The 15,640-nt window shown below is 39.5% G+C and overlaps 1 protein-coding gene across 2 annotated transcripts in view; it reads left to right on the plus strand.

Moving 5' to 3' along the window:
* Nucleotides 1-758: 758 nt before the first annotated feature.
* Nucleotides 759-15,640, plus strand: part of LMBRD1 (LMBR1 domain containing 1) — an 81,765-nt gene continuing 66,883 nt past the window's right edge. The window contains exons 1-3 of one of the 2 annotated variants that reach the window (XM_074581457.1): nucleotides 759-932; nucleotides 1,442-1,618; nucleotides 12,008-12,068. In XM_074581457.1, the coding sequence (XP_074437558.1) occupies nucleotides 759-932; nucleotides 1,442-1,618; nucleotides 12,008-12,068 (412 nt within the window). The remainder of the gene's footprint in view (nucleotides 933-1,441; nucleotides 1,619-12,007; nucleotides 12,069-15,640) is intronic. The other variant, XM_074581458.1, reaches the window with a different exon arrangement.

Raw genomic sequence — 15,640 nt, forward strand, 5'->3', positions numbered from 1 at the left:
CTGAATGCGACCAAAACTTGAGAGAGGCCGTGCTAGTTCATGAGCACGACTAGACTGAAGGTGCAGCCCACTATTAGCATATCCAAATCGTAATAGTTTAATACATATTAAACACGATTGGACTGATAGTGCTGAATTGGGCATCACTCAGAATTTAAACCTAGCCGCACCTAGCCTCCCACCTCGGTGAGGAGTGTTAGAACGCAAGGGGGTTTATCTTCTGCCAAAACCGCTTGGCCCCGTTTCACGCAACAGGAAGTGGTTGGATACCCATCCCTGGAGGTATTTAAAAGATGGGTAGACGTAGCACTTAAGGGACATGGTTTAGCGGTGGACTTGGCAGTGTTATGTTTATGGTTGGACTCGATGATCTTAAAGGTCCCTTCTAAGCTAAATGATTCTACGCTCCATGATTTGCTCTGGAAACATGGCAAAGGCACCTGCTGCTTCAGTATGAGAACGCGGCGGCTGCTGCACGCTGTCTAAAGGACAATGAACTGCTGTGGCTTCCTCAAACCGTGGCGCTGAGCTCACGCGCGACACCACACCCCGCGCCAGCAGCGATGCAGGGCACTATTTTAGGTAGTTTCACAGAGAAGCGCGACAGCCAAAAATTTGGTTGTCGATTTTGTCCCGGGAGCGGGAGGGGGTCCCAGCAGCGCGCGGCTGCCGCCTCTCCGGCCCCCGCGCGGGAGCCCCGGGCTACCAGCCCCTCGCTGCTGCGCCGACAGCGGGACCTGCCAGCGGCTATCGAAAGCATGACGTCACGCCCGGCAGTCACAAGGCACGGTCGCCATGGTGACGCGATGCCCGCCCCCTTAAAAGTCCCCGCCTCAGCAGGGGCGGGCATGCTGTTGCTGACGGAAGCGAAGATGGCGGCGGCCGTTTCCGAGCTGTTGACGGGATGGTGCCTCTTCGGCCTGGCGCTGCTGGTGAGCGGCGGCTGCCCCAGGCACACGCATCTTCCCCTCAGTGGGGCCGGTAGCACTCTCGCCTTCCCCTCCCCTTGCCCTGGCCACTTCTCCTTCTTCCTTGGCCCCTCGCAGCTTGCTCGGCCTCCTCGCTGGGCCCATGCCCCCTTCAGCCTGCCCCAGCAGCTCCTGCTGGTGTCTCGGCGATGGTGGTGGTGGTGGTGCCGCCGCAGGGCACATTGGGGCCCGGAGCTGAGGCTGTCGGGCTGCCCTGCCCTCCTGCCTGGGCGTTCAGCCCTGCTCGTCTGCCTTTTACCCTGTTTATTGTGTGTGAGGGCTGCTGCTGTTGTTGCTCAAGCTGTTGTTAGCGAAGGTGCAAAGTGTGTGTGGTGAGTGTGCAACTAGTGCTTGGGGCTCAGGTAGAGTGTGTTGATGCTATCCCAGCCCCCAATACAGGGTCTTAACTTCAGTACCTGCTGTCTAACATCCTTATTATGCAACTCATAACTATCTTTCCCTGTGTATTTTAGGCTATTCTGGCTTTCTGCTGGGTTTACGTGCGCAAGTATCAGAGTCGACGGGAAAGTGAAGTGATTTCTACCATAACAGCCATCTTCGCGTTGGCAGTTGCTCTTATCTCATCAGCACTACTACCAGTGGACATCTTCTTGGTTTCATATATGAAAAATCAAAATGGTACATTTAAGGTATGTATATTTTCAGTGTTAACTGCCTTATCAAAAAAAGCACTTGTGTTGAAACAGGGTGTTTGTTCTTGGTTTGTCAAAGTGTTTAAAACCAATGTAAATGTCTGTTGTAGTGCCTTAGTTTTTTGGAAAGCTGGGAACTAGTACTGTGAATACAACACTGAGCTCTCCTTGTTATTTTAACTGGTTTTCTATTACTTTTTTCAAGTTACTAATTCTATTTCTTATTTTCAGTATTCTGCTAATTTCCAAACACTCATTCCTTCTATTGTGCAAAAAGAAGTGCATATACTATTCTGAAGATATAAATAAATCTCTTACATGTTGCTTTTTCGTACATCATAATGGGGAATTTGTTGCCCCTTAGTTCAAAAACAGCCTGTTTGCTGTTTAAGATTACTTTGGTTATCTTTTCTGCCAGCATTCTTATATTCTGTTACTGAGACATTAAGACTTATAAAGATTTACTGTGTTAATCTATGTATAATGTGGAGCCTGAGTTAATAAGCACCTCTTTAAAGAGAGAAAACTGGTAAAACCCTTGGGGGAAGGGAATATGGTAGTATCTCTTCTTGGCTGATACCACCCTAACTGAACTACTGTTTTAATACTATTTTTGTGTACAACTGTAGGGGACTGCTGTGCAAAATGAGTTCTTGATGAGATGAGCACACACTGTAGTCTGCTCTAAGCATTACTTTAAGTAAGAGTTCTTCCCAATGCTTAAAGCATTGGCCTCTTTATACTTGGGTAAAAAGGATCCTTGAAGGTACTGACTCAGTGTCTCTGTGAGGACACTACCATTAAAACCGGGTCAAACTGGAGCATATTAATAATTTGAATAACTTGGTCTGAAGCCTATCTGGATCTATAGTACAAAAGATAATCCTGAAACAAATGAGAGAGTGGACAGATGGTAAATGCCTAGACTTGAAGACTATATTCCCTTCCAGACCTACTTCCAAAGGAAAACAAAGGTCCTGCCAGATCCTTGGTAGTGCTTCAGAACTAGCTTGCAGCTAATACAGTGCCTTTTGCGTGGTGCTCATGTAAATGCAAGTGATAAGAGGCCTTAAGAATTGAGCTGTGATGTGATTTTTTTTTTTGTTGTGTTTATTGCTCAGCGGTAATACAGAAAAAATTAAGCTATTCTTCAATGTTATTGTTAAAAGCTTGTGTCTTCAGACCTTGTTTGTTCAGAATTAAAATGGATATAGAAGAGACTTTTCTATGTAATGATACCAGCAGCTCAATGAGAATAATGCTGAGTATTAGAAATATATTGAGCTGACTAGCTAGAGAAATAACAATGATATAACTAGGCCCAGCTGAAAAAATGCACATCTGCTGGGGACTAAGTAGAATTTCCTGTTGCAAAGGAGACCTATTTTGTTTATGTATGCATTCCCTGATTTGAGAAACAAACCTGTGAGGAGAATAGGAGGCCAGATGTAGTTGTGCAGTCACTAAGTCCTATTTAAGGAAGTATAATTAATAGAAGGGTAATTACTGTACTTAAAATACTGTTTTTCTTGAATTAGATTTCTTTAGTAATGGCCACATGCTGTGATATGATGGGCTAGGTAGATTCTGTTTAAAAATTATACCTGAAAGCAAGCTTGTGGTAAAGCTTTTATTTCTTTAAAGTATCTTTGCCTGTTCTTCTGAGTCTTCTAGGTCCTGCCTAGTTCCTAATGTTTGTAGATCCTGCTGATGGCCTGTTGAGATAAAATTGCTCCGTACTGCCATGCAAAAGAATTCTTCCTTCTCTTTTAGAGCTTATCTGAATAAGTTTCTAGGTTTGTAGCAGTGACATGAGAACTTCTGATATTAATACATTTGATCCAACATAAGTGTTGAAGTTGTGATAAATATTAATGTGGCTTCCCTGATAAAGCTGAGTGGACCTAAAGTCAGTCAGAACACACAAGTCTACGCATAAACACTCAGCTTTATTGATTTGTTAATTTCAGTTTCAGAGTAATGTCAAGTTAGGAGGTTGACAGTATCTTAATATGAGGTCTTCATGAATGGTTAAAACTTAACACTGTCCCAGGTAACATTTGCCTCCTATTTGCTACTGCTTCACATGTAGGACAAACTGTATTGGGCTCAGAATATTTCCAAGAGACTACTGTCCTTCCTCTGGACCATTCTTTCAAACCCAGCACCTCCAAGGTCCTATAGCTGATGCTGGGGTCTGAAGGGCTATAACTCTGGCAACAATCCTTTGCTTTGGATGGCCAAAGTGAGAAGAATTCACTAGATTCTTCTCAGTGCATTTTTGAGGTGCATCCAGGTAGCAGATGTCGATGATATTCTCTGTAGATGAATCATTAGTTCATCAAAAAACCCTTCCAACTGGATGATTTTGGAACTTATGCCAAAAGAGTAGTGGCAGTTATCCAGATCCTAGGTGAACAGTTTCTTTTGCTGTACATGCTCTTTTCTTCTACCTCCCAACTGTAATTCCCAATATCAGTGTTAGAGATGAATCACAGAATGGTTTGGGTTGGAAGGGACCTTAAAGGTCATCTAGTCCAACTCCCCTGCAATGAGTAGGGACATCTCAAACTAGATTGGGTTGCTCAAAGCCCCATCCAACCTGACCTTGAATGTTTCCAGGGATGGGGCATCTGTTGCCTCTCTGGGCATCCTGTTCCAGTATTTTACCACCCTCATTTTAAAAAACTTCTTCCTTCTATCTAGTCTAAATCAACCCTCTTTTAGTTTAAAGCAATTACCCCTTGTCTTGTTGCTACTGGCTCTGCTGAAAAGTTTGTCCCCATGTTTCCTGTAGGCCCCCTTTAAGTACTGAAAGGCTGCAATAAGGTCTCCCCAGAGCTTTCTGTTCTTCAGGCTAAACAACCCCAACTCACTCAGCCTGTCCTCATAGGAAAAAGTCAGGGATGCTCAGCATACAAGGAAGAGATACTAAATGTGGAATTCCAGTTAATTTTTAATATATCTGAGCCTACTATCAACTTGTAGATATTCTTGAGGCTTTTCTGTGAACAAACTTGTAGCAAACTGAGGGAGCAGCATGTGATACTAATAGCAGAGCTTAAATTGAAGACATAGTCTTGATGGTTCAGAGTTCTCATTGTGAACTGTGTGTTCAGTGGCAAGTGAAGGTATGTCTCCTTGGCTACAAGGATTGGCTTGCTTGTCTAAAGTGTAGTACCCAGGCAGATTACCCTTATCTGAATAATGCTGATTTCTGGATGAATTCACTTAAAACAGTGTTGTGTAGCCTTTTTCCATAATGTGTTCCAAGGTGTTTTCCTTGAAAAGGGCCAGATACTATACCTTGGTCAGCCTTTGTTAACTTTGAGGTTTTGTCCATTGTCCAGGGCTGTTAATGTACTGTTTATACATTTTTTTAACTAAGATAGCTGTTGTTCACTATAAACAAGTGGCTTGTGGCATTTGGTACCTGTTGGTGTGTCTCACTGTTTTGTGAGACTTATCAAATATTATCTTGAAGCTTTTATAGCAGGTAAATTGAGCAGTTCTGGTATTAGTAGTAGTTGTTCAGTCCTTTAGGAAAGCAGCAGTGGTGCATGGACTTGGGTGATCATTCTTCCGATGTACAATAGAATTCATTGCAGCAACACCTTTTCTGGAGGCTGGGATTACTTTGATTCATAGTGCTGTTAAGTAGGAAAGCAGGCTTTTGCCTCTAGTATTAATCAAAAGAACTTGAATATTACCTTGTAAGAGAAGTCCTCATAATATTCTCCAGCACCACTTTTATCTTGAAGGTTTTTGCTGTTTGCATTGACAGTGCTTTAGTTTGTGCCATGGACTTCAAATATATCCAGTTGGATCTGATCTGTTTGATATGAAACCTTGTTTGATGTATAACAAGCACTTAGAAACAGAAAACTTCACCCTAGCATATAGACTTGAGATTGCTGCTGGAACCCAAGACCTCTGGGTCTGACCTACAGGTCTCATAAATATTTAAAACCTATTTGATGCTGTCTTGCAGCAGGAAGACTGCTTGAAACAAGGACATTATCATCTCCATGCTGCCTCTTTTATTCTATTGTTGATGCAGCAGAAGGCAGGGGAGGTGATGAGAAATTTTCTTTTTTTGAAATGTATGGATTCTTGCTACTAGGTGAAGTTAAAAGCCAGTGGTGTTTCTTTCATTCTGGTTAGACTGAACACCTCAGAAACCTTGAGTGTCTGCCTGAGCTGTTAAAAGCCAGTTGTCTCCTTAATGATTCAAGAAGTGACATCTGTTTAATGAGGGTCTTTTTGCAGGCCATTCTATTAAGATTATTTTTTTTTTTTACATCTTGGGGGAAACTCATTGTGTAGCAGCTCAGAGCATAGAACCACTAGAAATGTCAGATTTTTTATTCTAGAAAGGTGTTAACTGAGAAATCATTATTAACTGAGACCATGCTTCCTGTTCTGAGTATGAATTATAGTTGTGAAGTAACAATACTTGGCCAAGAAATTTTTCATGGTAGCCAGATGTGGCTGAGATATGCAAGTTTCTGGATGTTACTATCCATCTAGCAGTCAAAATCCTGGCTCTGTTGCATTTTGGAGGTAACAGGCTGGTGGATCTGGGACCTGGATATGACATTTCTTTATATCTAAGCATGCTATGACCTACTCTTGGTTGGCTAAGCTTTGGGAGAGGCTAATCAGCAGAATGACAGCTTCATCTACGTTTGAAACAACATCACAGGTACTGAAACCTGTAATGTTACACCACTTTAAGCTCTGTTAAGGTACATTTGTAGAGAATGGGAGCTATCTTCACTAGGTACTTGTGAAATTCTTGCAGGGTCCAGCAGTGACAGTAGAAATGTCCCCTTTAACAGGGACAAAAGTATAAAATTCATGTTCATTCCATTACCAAAAACTGGGGAAGGTCAAAAATGTCAGGTTAGCTTGTACTGCTTTCATTTGGGGAAGTTATCCGTACAGTTTGAATAGCTGAAATACATTAACTGTTCAGTCGAAATATATTAATGCAAGTTACTAACTGGACACAATTTCTGGGAGAAGGAAGACTCCACTCAATGATTACTGGGGAAGCAAGTAACTAATTTTCATAACTAATTTTCTATGAATGTAACAATTAAATTAATCTCTTGAGGGAACTTTGCTTTGCTTTTAGCATTTAGGTAAACTGGAAGTGTCTTACACTGCTTTTTTTGGTATCCTTATTTATGTAGCAACATCTTAACTAATCTATTTACTTTCTAACTTGTAACTGTATTAAGGAATACTTAAGTGTAATAGCTTAAAATAGTCCATCATACTCATTGCAGGTATCCTTGCAATTTGTTGATTCCCTTATCTATCAAAGCAATATTGGTGTTATGGGTATTTTAAAGGTAATACGATGTATGCTTGCTAAACTGCGAGGAATGAAGGATAGCAGAACAGTGCAGAGTACCTGAATTCTGCAGATGTTAAGAGAATTTGTGGTTATGTTTTCACATCTTAAAGTGCTATTGAAAGCAGTAATGAATTCTCACCTTCCTGATCTATTGTGCTGCTAAGGTATTTGCTGTATATATTGTGAACTTGAGGCACAATGGATGGAGAAGAAACCAGACTAGATCTAGGGGCTGTCCAGATGAGCTCTCAACTGAGTCCTCAATGTGCTGGTCTGGTAAATTCATATGCCTATCAACTTGATATATTAACACTGCTGCTGAGAATGTCAGAGCTCTGACACTCACTAGGTAGCAGTGCTTCTTGCTTTTGACAGGACAGAGCTGCTGTCACTAGCTTTTGAAATGGCTCAGATGAACTGGTTACTGCTTTGAGTTGTTGATGGTGTGTGCATATGGATAACTTGCTAGTAAGAGTATGGGGCTTCAGCAGCTGACTGAAAGCTGATGTAATAGATATGATATAGTATTAAATTGGTTTGCATTACAGCTTCTTGTGCAGAGTGGTGCAAAGTTTGTAAGTTCAGGCACATGTACACAATGGTGAAATGCTCATGTCTTTGCCTCTTTGTATCTTTTAATGTAAGATAACATCTCAATATTTTAATAAGCGGTAATGTATGTTTCCTAATACATTATTCTAGTCCTGTATACAACTTGAGCAACAAAATGAAAAGCAATTACAATGTTTTAAAGTTCTGCATCTGTATCCTGTTGTAAATGCTTTTCTGGAGTTGGAGGAGAGGCAGTTTTCTGGCAGTTAGGACCTGTTGTATTTCAATTACTACCTTATTCTGCAAAGTGGCTGTCCCACTTAAACTTTGGGTCTTACTGTTGCTTTTCTTGCTTATTCCTGGTTGGTGTGGGTTTTAATTGTCTCCATAGGAGATAACTTTTTCAAATGCTTACTTGTAAGTAAATAGTGCTACCTGTTCAGTTCAGTCTTTTTTTTTTCCCCTTTGGCATAATTTAAGTAATGAATTTCCTTAATTTTTAACACTAGGCAATTTAAACACTTTAATATTCCATGTGCGTATTAACTTATTACTAGTAAATTCTTATGATCAATTTTTTTGTGGTGTATTCTCATGCAAATGTCTAGAAATTTTTCAGCTGAAATGTTGTTGGGCTTGAGCCTGACAGGCTTCTAAGATTGGGTTTACTGTGTACCTGACAGACACTTAATTTAAGGTGTTGTTTCTCTCCCTTCTGCTAAAATATTTTTCACCCTTTCTTTTTGCTGATTAGGTGACAAAATGCAAGTATACTTTTCTACTCAAATTCCAGTTGAATGATAATCTAATTTTGGACAGTGAACTTTAAAAGCTTAATGTAAAGTGGCCTACTGGAAGCCTTAATACAGTGACATGAAGGAATGTGGTGCTGATGCTCTGAGATAGGGAAATGAAGTGTTTATGGTATGTCATCAAGCCCATATTCCATGAGAGTTTAGGCAGCTCCAAGAGAACTGATAAAGCAAATATTAAACTTCTTTAAGTTTTATCATGTTCGGCCTTTAAGGAGTATGCCCACTTACATAGCTCATACGCTCCACATTAGTGCATGCATCTGAACAACAACTGAAAAGGCTTGAGTTTACTGGTTTGAAAAAAGCCTACACATAGAAATTGGAAGGAGCTTTGACAGTACTGGATCTTTCCTTTTCTCACCAATTCATTTATGTTCATGTGTCTCAAATCATTAGCTTCTGAAGAATTTTGCTTCTGGGTAGCTACTTTCTTGATTTCTTTTCACTACGCATACAGTGGATCCCACAAGACTAGAACAATTCTAGAATATGTTTAAGCTATACAGGCAGGCTTGGACCTCTGGATTCAATCCCTGAGTTTGGCTGCCAGTGATCATGTTACAAAACATTTAGCTTCCTTAAAACATTAGTCCCTCTCAAGGAGAAGAAAAAAGGGATGAGAGCAAGAACTTGACTTAACCCTTCTGGCTTGGTGCAATTACTCATGTAGCTAGAGTTTTATTTTCACTTCCATTCTCTGAACAGTGTCCCAGGACGTAGTAACGTGTTCTGAAAAAAGATCAACTTTTGCTCTTGTTCAAATAAGTGTTATCAATGCTGTTACATTTGGGATGTAGTAGGATGTAAATCCTATCACTCATGGATGGGTCTTCTGCAGCTCTTGTAAGATTTGAAATATATTACTCTACTAATTTCTGTTAAGAATTATGGCTTCTTGATCAGCATGTGCCTTTTTGGATAGGAACTTCAGGAAAACAACCTGTCCTTTGGTATTATGTAAAGTGCTTCAGTGCTTAGGCCAGAAACTCAAGCCTGGCATACAGTTTAGTATCTAAGCTCTGTTAGCGTGCCTAGTATTAAGTAATCCAATAACTTTTTTCTAATACCTGGTTTAGGGTACTACTTTCTGCCAACTTGACTATTCATGTAATTCAGGTCTTGGTCAAACTAAAAAGTAAAGGCTCATTCTTCTGAAAATGGAGATGATGACTTAAACTGGGTGGATAAGTAATAAAAATGTTTGTAAGCTACAACTGAGCATAACAAAAAAAGCAGTTTGCCATTCTTATGTCTAAGTACTGTTGCATCTGCATAATAAATTTTACTCATAGCTATTCTGTGATAGAGTTGCTGTGGGCATTGGTGTGTACTGTGTCCAGCTCTGTGGCCCACAGTACAAGAAAGACATGGATCTGTTAGAGCACAGCCACAAAAGTGGTCAGAGGGCTGGAGCACCTCTACTATGAAGTAGTCTGAGAGAGTTTGGGGTTTTTCAGTCTGGAAAACAGAAGTCTCTGGGGAGACCTTATTGCATCCTTTCAGTGCTTAAAGGGGGCTTATAAGAAAGATGGAGAAATGCTTTTGAACAGGGCCTATAGTGACAGGAAAAGAGGCAACAGTTTTAACCTGAAAGAGGGTAGATTTAGATTGGATATCAGGAAAAAAATTTTTATGGCAAGGGTGGTGAGATAGTGAAACAGGTTTCACAGAGGAGTTGTGGATGCCCCATCCCTGGAAACATTCAAGGCCAGGCTGGATGGGGCTTTGAGCAACCAGGTCTAGTGGAAGGTGCCCCTGCATGTGGCTGGGGGGTTGGACTAGATGACCTTCAAAGGTCCCTCTCAACCCAAACCATTCTATGATGATCTTAAGAGATCCTGTTATAAATATACAGTGGGAATTAGCACAACACACTTGGGAGCTCCCAAAACTACTCAGTGTTGTTTCTGGTCTGTAAAATCTTCCCTTCGTAGGATTGTCCTATGCTTATTCCAGTATGCCCAGTTACTGGCACCTTTGCTAGCACTCTGTAGACAGTAACTTTTTAGCAGTAGCATTTTTTTACATCTATCTCTGTGTATTTGTGCTCTTTAATGAGGGATTCTCTTGTAGTGTTGCCAAGTACAGTAGTAACAGGAAGTGAAATGCTGTAGAGATTCTCAGAAGAATATGGGTCTTTATATACTAGTCATACCTAGACTTACATGCGTGAAAAATAGATGTCTGATATCTTAGAAAGGGGCATCTGTACAGAATTCGTTTTTCTGCCTAGTTCAAAGTCCTAACAAAGCAGATTCTGCTTATCAAATTTGACTCTGCCCTTTCTATTGAGTTGCATCTAGAAAACATTTTTTAGCTTGATTATTTAACTTTTCTTTCTAGAAGGTGTCCCCGAACTCTAGTTTGTGGTGCCGTTTCTGTGACTGAAATTCAGTAATGTGGATATCAGCCTCAAGTGGGATTTTGCGGGCTGCTCTCTTATCCCCAGTGTCAGCCTTACTGATATAAAACTAGTGCTTTTTTTGATTGAGAGGTATTGACTTCAAAATGAGTGCATCCTTGAATTGATTGGGTCCCTCCATTAATGCTTTGTACATGTAAATGTGTGAATTATGACATTAAATTGAATACATCCAACTACTGGGCCAGGCAACTCATAGATCTTAGTTGTCTATAGTCTTTTCTAATGTACCACATTGTTTCCAAGCCTATCATATGTTGGGTTTTGTAGAAGACTCATTCTGAGGACAGCTTGGTCCCTTCAATGCTGTAACTTAAAGCTTGGTGTCCACTGCAGTGCTCAGAAAAAAAGGGCTAGAACTGCAAATAACTGTATCTCCAGTTGTCTTTTACAAAACATTTTGAAAAACTGTTCAGATTCAGCTTCAGACTCAGTAGCTGCACTGTCTGACATGTAGAAAACAAATCCGTTTCATAAAATAGTGTCACTTAAGTAGAGAACAAAAGTAAATGTACTAAACTGTTAGCTGCTAAAAATGATATTCACTAATAATTTTATTTCAGTTGTGCATTGACCACATAGTGTATGGTAACTAAGGATTCTTAATCTGGGGGAAAAAAGAGAACTTTGAGCATGAGGCTAACAGCCAAAGTGAGCATAAATAGTGGGATACTACTGAAGTCTGTCCCCTGAAATGCAGCACATTCCTTAGTTATCTTTGGATGAATTAGAATCATAGAATGTGTTGGGTTGGAAGGGACCTTTAAAGGTCACCTAGTCCAACCCCCCTGCAATAATCTTTAACTAGATCAGGTTGCTCAGAACCTCGTCAAGCCTGGCCTTGAATGTCTCCAGGGATGGGGCCTCCACCTCTCTGGGCAACCTGTTCCAGTGTCTCACCACCCTCAGTGTAAAGAACTTCTTCCTAATGTCTAATCTAAACCTACCCTGCTGTAGTTTAAAACCATCGCTCCTTGTCCTATTGCTACATGCCCTTGCAAACAGCCCTTCCCCAGCTTTCTTGTAGGCTTCCTTATTATAGAATTAACTCTATTATTATTATAGAATTAGCTCCACCTTAAATTCCAGCCCTTAAAATAGGCAGTCTGGGTGCTTAATTCTTTTCCTTAGGCATTTGATATGAGCAATTTTTTCATTTCTACAAGAATTCTATTGAATTAAGTGTTCTTTTGTTTCATTTGATGTTAAATGTTTCTATCCCTTATTACTAGGAATGGGCTGATGCTAATGTTTCAAGACAAATTGAAGATACTGTGCTTTATGGATACTACAGTAAGTATTTTTAATGTCTAATTTTTTCAATTAATAGGACCTTTAAGTGAATGCTTGAAGTTTTTAGGGGTCATTCTGGATTATCCCTTTTTGGTTAAACATTAATCTTACACTTAGTGCCCTTCAGTGATTTTTTTTTATGTTCAAGAGCCCTTGAAAAATGCTAATATACTGAAGGTGAATCCATGAGAAGGGTGATGTCATATAATCTACTGTTAACACGTTTCCTGTGTGTGTATTTAGGAGTCCACTAAGGGAAACACATGGCTTTGCTGTAACTTTTAGGGCACTTAACATATGCAGCAGTGTGAAACTTGCCTACTGTGTATAAGGTTTGTGCAAATGTGAGTGTAACACTTGTGTTTTAAGTGTTTAGATTCAGCAGTTACCATATTCAAAGGAAGAGCTACTGGAAATGAGCATAAAGGAGCTGGTTCACAAGTGGTAATCCTAAACAAAACTGAAGCAAAAAAATAACTGGAACAAAATCCAATAAAATAACTGTTCACCAAACCTCTGTAGTTTTAGATCAGTTTATTTTAGTTGTCCTTATGAAAAGCTCTAATACTTATGAATATATATATGTAAAAGGTAGCTGTAGAAGAGTGATGCTTATTATTGTTTGAGTGAAATGCCTGCCTTGGTCAATGATGCAAACTCAGAGATACTTGCCTGCTTTTGATTGTGTTTCCTAGGACTTGAAGTTTTTTTTTCTTGGAAGGCTATGGATTGGCTCTTTTGAATATGTTTTTTTAGATTGGGAAATAATTGATTTTTAAAATTTTTTGTTGTTAAGTTACAGAGTACTTATTGCCTGCCAGTGATAGCGACAAACTGTAATGTGCAGTTTTATGCTGAGTGAAGCTGAAAGCCAAAAGTAGTAATAAACTATTTTCAAAAGGGAACTTTTAAAATACTATTTTATCTTCTACAAAAATTTTTCACTATAGAAGAGTGGAGTTGACTTTGTATTTGCTTTCTACTCTTGTTAGATTGCTTAGACTGCTAACAGCCCAAGCATTTCCCAACTCTTAATGTGGAACAGTCTTCACACTCTTCTGTGGACCATTTCCTATAGATGTGTGAGACTGATGGATGAATTTCTGTAAGATGTTTTGGGCTGAGTCTTTTTTTTTTTTAAAGCAAGATGTCTCTTGGTAAATCCTGAAATAATTTTTGGAGTAGATTTGAGCTTAAACCTGGAAAACTGCTTTTGGTTTTGGCCTATGTGGACAGGTCTACTTGAAATACTGTAGGACTAATGCTTTATTTCATAGCTTATCCTCCAGATGGTGGTAGAGACTTAAAGATGGTTGTAAAAGTATTTTTTCTTTTGTGATCTGAATTTGAGGAATTGGTGCATATTTCTGTAACTAGAGCTACACTGAAGTGAGCAGTAATAGGTAACTTATTTTTCAGAAGTCTCCATCATTCCTATATAAAAACACAACTTAATGCCTTTCCTGCATCATTAGGTCTAGTCTGCTGCTGCTGTTTCACAGCATAGTGACATGAAAACTGAGAAGGAATAAGTTAAACAACTCTTGCAGTCTTGTAATGCTATTTCATTTTTTCTACTCCTATCCTCTTACAAAAGTATTTGGTTTTGGTCTGGTTTTTTTTTAAATAAACAGGATGAGCAGAACTGAAATCTCTTTTTGTCCTTAAGGACATGAATACTAGTACTTTCATATATCTGATGGAAATGCAGTGATAACCATATATCTTACTTGTCTCCTGTAGCTATATTGGCAACTTATAGTATGAATAATTGATACACTTGGATCATGGCCCTTCAATTCAAGTCACTTCTAATTGTAGCAAGAATTTGGAGCCTGTGGTTTAACTGATATTTCAGAAGATTAAGGATTGCTTTGCTACCTGTATTGCAATTTACTGAGAAAGCTGTCACAAAATGTATAAAAGTGTTTTTTATAAAGTTATTAGTCCCCACAAACAATGTTCTCTCTCATACCCAGCTGGTTTCTTGGCTAGACTGATATAAAAGTACAATGACTTTGTACTGGTAGAATGATAAAGGAGGTAACTTTCATAATGAAGCTTGAAATATCCGTATTTTGAAGTGGAACTTCAGTTGCCTAAAAGCTTTATTTAGGAAACCAGTCTATGGATTGCTTTGAAGCCATAGTGGCTGAATGTGTTAATTTTCATAAAACCAACTGTAGCAGAATGTATCTGCCAGTGCTTGAGTGATTGAAGAATGATCAGTGGTTAGCAGATGTTCTAAAATAGCATGTCAGCTTGTGTTTGGAAGGAAAACCCCTTTTCAGAAAGGGTTATAATTGGAAACAGTGCAATGGCAGTTTCCTCTGTACCACAAAGAATGAGGCTGAAACAATTGACAGTAACCTGGGGCTGTGTTCTGTAGCTCTTCTTCCTCTAGTAGGCAAATCCTACCTGTTGGAGTCAGCTTGATGTTCAGTCGTCTTTGGTAAAGTTTGTGAATGGTGAAAGGATGCCATCGGCAGATCCTGGTCCACCTGTGAGGTAGACTGAGAACTTGATCTCCATGTGTTAAGTGTCTCTCAACTATAGTTTGGCAAGGAGTGTCTGCTAAACTCTACAGGCATTTCTTTGGATGTGCTTTAAAGTCTGTGCTAAACTTGTGATTTTTCCATACCTATTTTCTTAAGTCAACAATAGTTATTGTATGGTGGTTCCTAGGTTAAAAAAGTTCTTGAGGAAGAATTTATCCAAAATAATACTTGGTATAACTTGGATGACTTTTGCGTGGAGTTTTGTCTGCTTACTGCAAGTGCTTGATACCAAGTCATTGACACAAGGATTTTGGCTTCTACGAGTTTGTAGGCACAAGTCAAATGCAGCCACATGTTTTCATGGTCTGTTCTTAGGAGAAGACATGCTAAATACTGTGGAAGACTTGCATAGCTGGACTTGACAAATATTGTGGAGTTATGTCTATAGAAACACTCTCCTAATAAGTGCGATTTTTTTTTTTTAAGAAATCTGTCAGAACATAAATTAAGTCTGCTATTGTATTGACACTTACTGTGGTGAACTGCTTTAACTGTCTTGCTTCAAACAAGTGTGGTGATGACTAAAATCCACTACTGTTTTATATTTCTTAATTTTCACTGGGGAAAACAAGATGTCTGTTCTTGCTGTCTTGATGAAAAATTGTTTTAAGAAATCTTTTATTAGATGTGAGAATAATATATTTGGGAAGAAACACTCATCTTAAGTTTTCTGAAATAGCTTGTGGCTTCTCAGCAGAAGTGAGGGAATAAGTAACAAAACATTGTTTTAGAAGCTTAGTAGTATTGATGTTATGGACTGCACTAGTATATGGTACCATCTGTAAGAGCAGAAGTTTTATGTAATGGGAGAGACTTCTGATCATGTAATAATCCTGGCCCTCCTTTAGTCTCTCAGTGGGGTTTGAGGGGCTATATTGATCTTGATACTTTGCTTGAAATCTTCCCGGTTCTTGAAGATATTTTGATTCCTTCTACTGACTGCAGTTCTTTGTTGTTCCTAGTTGCCCTTGCATACTACTACGAGGAAAAAACAAGTCAAAATGCAATGAAGGG

This window comes from Larus michahellis, chromosome 3 (assembly GCF_964199755.1).
Source record: "Larus michahellis chromosome 3, bLarMic1.1, whole genome shotgun sequence".
Classification (NCBI taxonomy): Eukaryota; Metazoa; Chordata; class Aves; order Charadriiformes; family Laridae; genus Larus; species Larus michahellis.